The following is a 2,534-nucleotide window of genomic DNA, read 5'->3' on the forward strand; positions in this document are numbered from 1 at the left end:
AATGGATTTTTACAAGCTCTTAGTCATCATGATATAACATTTAGTACGGCTTTGAGCCTATGTAAAAGAGTGAAAGTGTAGAGAAAATGAAGTTGAGATATCTCATTTTTTTTTAGTCCTTCCTCTCCTTAATTTATTTGTATTTGGTATTTTAGCGATATTTTCAAATTTTGAACTCAGAATTATTAAAACGATATATTGACGAGATTTTCACTAGACATAAAAAAACGATACAATGTCTACAAATTTTTTTTTTTTTTTTTTTTAACCGAGACTGAGACTCTCTATAACACAGCTCTCACATTTAGAGTTTTAGACTATTGAATTGTTTTTATTTTTTTCAGACCACCGCCGAGAAGCTTCTCCATCTCCGATCTCGATTTGAAGTTGCAAGGTAGGCTCTCAATTTTGTATGAACTCATGACTCATATATATATTTGTATATTGCTTGTGTTTCTTTTGTTTGTTTCGGAGGAATTTGATTTACAGGTGTCCGCGCACAGTTTTTAGGGCGAAGAAGACGGAATGGCGGAAGGCGGAGGAGGTCCAGCGGTGGCTCCGGGGACGGACATGACTGGAATATCCTTCAGAGATCAGCTGTGGCTCAACTCCTACCCTCTCGATCGCAACCTCGTCTTCGACTACTTCGCTCTCTCTCCTTTCTACGACTGGACTTGCAACAACGAGAACCTCCGAATTCGCTCCATTCACCCTCTTGACCTCTCTCATCTCTCGTGAGTTTCTAGGGTTTCATTCCTTGCTTGACTCACTGCTTGCACCCAAAAGTTTATGACTGGATTCATGTGCGTTCTGAATGGATTCTCAGGAAAATGACTGGGATAGAATTCATGCTCAACGAAGTCATGGAGCCGAATCTCTTCGTAATACGCAAGCAAAAGAGGGACGGGCCGGAGAAAGTTACTCCGATGCTCACTTACTATGTTCTCGACGGGTCGATTTACCAGGCGCCGCAGCTCTGCAATGTTTTCGCTGCTCGAGTTGTATGTGCTTTTTTTTTATATATGTTTTTTTCTCGAGAATAAATCGCGATGAGTGTGTGAATTATATGGTTGTTGCAGGGTCGTGCTCTGTATTACATATCGAAGGCTTTTACCACCGCTGCCTCGAAGGCAGAGAAGATCGGATTCGGTACCCTTATCGCGATTTGCTCCCTTTTCAGATTACATATTCATTTTTTTATTTGAAATTATGGGCATCGAATAAGTTCATTCCCGAAGTGCTTATGTCGTGGTCGTTTGAAATTTTAGTCTTGCTGATTGATGCTTTCAATCTGTGCTGTTGGCGATGCAGTTGATTCTGAGAACGAAAACGCTGTTGTAGAATCAAAGGCTTCCAAGGAGCCAATTGATTTCAAGGAAGTAAAGCGAATAGACCACATTCTTGCATCCTTGCAGCGAAAGGTACTTGACCCTAAAAATAATCAGGCCGATTTTTTTGTTTTCAAATCTGTTACAGCAAATCAATGGAGGATATGTGCTTTGGACACAAAATTTTTCCTTGGGAGTAATTTGTATATCACTTCTGAGATTGAGAGTGTTTTGTGGCATCACTTTTGTGGTTTTATTTGGCGTATATGAGTTACGCGAATGTAAATTTGATTGACGCCGAAATTCAAAACCAAAGAGAAGTTTTCCAACAATTAAAAAAAGGGAAAAATTGGTATAATTATTGTTGAGCTAGTAGTGGTGCTTTTATATCGGGCGTCTTAATCCCCGAATTTAATCACTTTCTTTTGAATTTGTGAAGCTGTCTCCGGCCCCACCACCGCCAGCATTCCCGGAGGGGTACACGCCACCTCAGCCTTCGGAATCAGAAAAAGGCCCCGAAGCCCAGCAAGCCGGAGGAGACACTCAACCACCTCCTGTTGATCCCATCATCGATCAAGGCCCATCAAAGAGAATGAGATTCTGAAAGAAAAAGGGATCAGAACATCATACCATCATCAACAACCCAGAGAGGTTTTGGTTTATTACTTATTTATTCATTTCTGACTGCTGGGTATGAACCACGTTTCTGAGCTACTGTATGTATTATATGACGCTTAAACGTAGGCAATATGTAGTTATTAAAATAGATTAGTTTGACATCATACCATCACCGAGTACTTTGGTTTACTCAGAATGTTCTTAAACTTTCCATCTACTTCGCCCGCGAGATCTGTTTTGGATAAGCTGTGGGTTTTTCAGGATCAGGTACAAAGCTTATAGGTTAATGAAGAATGCTTGTATCATCACCACTAACATGTCCTAACTTTACCTGGGGAAAATTAATTACTCGGTGAAGATTCAACGGTGTGATAAAATAGGACATACGCTGTTAAGTTAGTCCATTTCAACTGTTTTCTTGACATCAAGAAAAAATGTATTGTCTAAAAAGTTGAAAATGGCCATCTTAACTATTACAACAAAGCTGTCATCTATAGTGTGAGTAATATGTATCAATCTATCCATTTTATTAATGAGATTAAATAGCATATATATATATATATATATATATATATATATATATATATA

General features: G+C 38.9%; 1 protein-coding gene across 2 annotated transcripts; it reads left to right on the top strand.

The window, feature by feature from the left end:
* Positions 1-281: 281 nt before the first annotated feature.
* On the top strand, positions 282-2,254 carry MED6 (RNA polymerase transcriptional regulation mediator-like protein). Of its 2 annotated transcripts, none has more exons than XM_089625038.1 (6): positions 282-394; positions 504-734; positions 827-1,001; positions 1,080-1,149; positions 1,312-1,421; positions 1,768-2,254. In XM_089625038.1, the coding sequence occupies exons 2-6, from the start codon at positions 526-528 to the stop codon at positions 1,930-1,932; spliced, it is 729 nt and encodes a 242-aa protein (XP_089481164.1). In that variant the 5' UTR covers positions 282-394; positions 504-525; the 3' UTR covers positions 1,933-2,254. The 2 variants fall into 2 exon arrangements, with proteins under 2 accessions (XP_089481164.1, XP_089481166.1); XM_089625040.1 differs by having other exon boundaries at positions 287-394; positions 490-734.
* Positions 2,255-2,534: the final 280 nt, after the last annotated feature.

This window comes from Urtica dioica, chromosome 9, assembly GCF_054948205.1.
Source record: "Urtica dioica subsp. dioica isolate 48M chromosome 9, U.dioica_male_clone48M_v1_H2, whole genome shotgun sequence".
In the NCBI taxonomy this organism is placed as follows: Eukaryota; Viridiplantae; Streptophyta; class Magnoliopsida; order Rosales; family Urticaceae; genus Urtica; species Urtica dioica.

Coding starts and splice junctions, on each gene's coding strand:
- MED6 (XM_089625038.1), top strand. CDS start 526: ATGGCGGAAGGCGGAGGAGGTCCAGCGGTGGCTCCGGGGACGGACATG. Junction 735..826: donor CTTGACCTCTCTCATCTCTC/GTGAGTTTCTAG, acceptor ATGGATTCTCAG/GAAAATGACTGGGATAGAAT. Junction 1,422..1,767: donor TTGCATCCTTGCAGCGAAAG/GTACTTGACCCT, acceptor GAATTTGTGAAG/CTGTCTCCGGCCCCACCACC.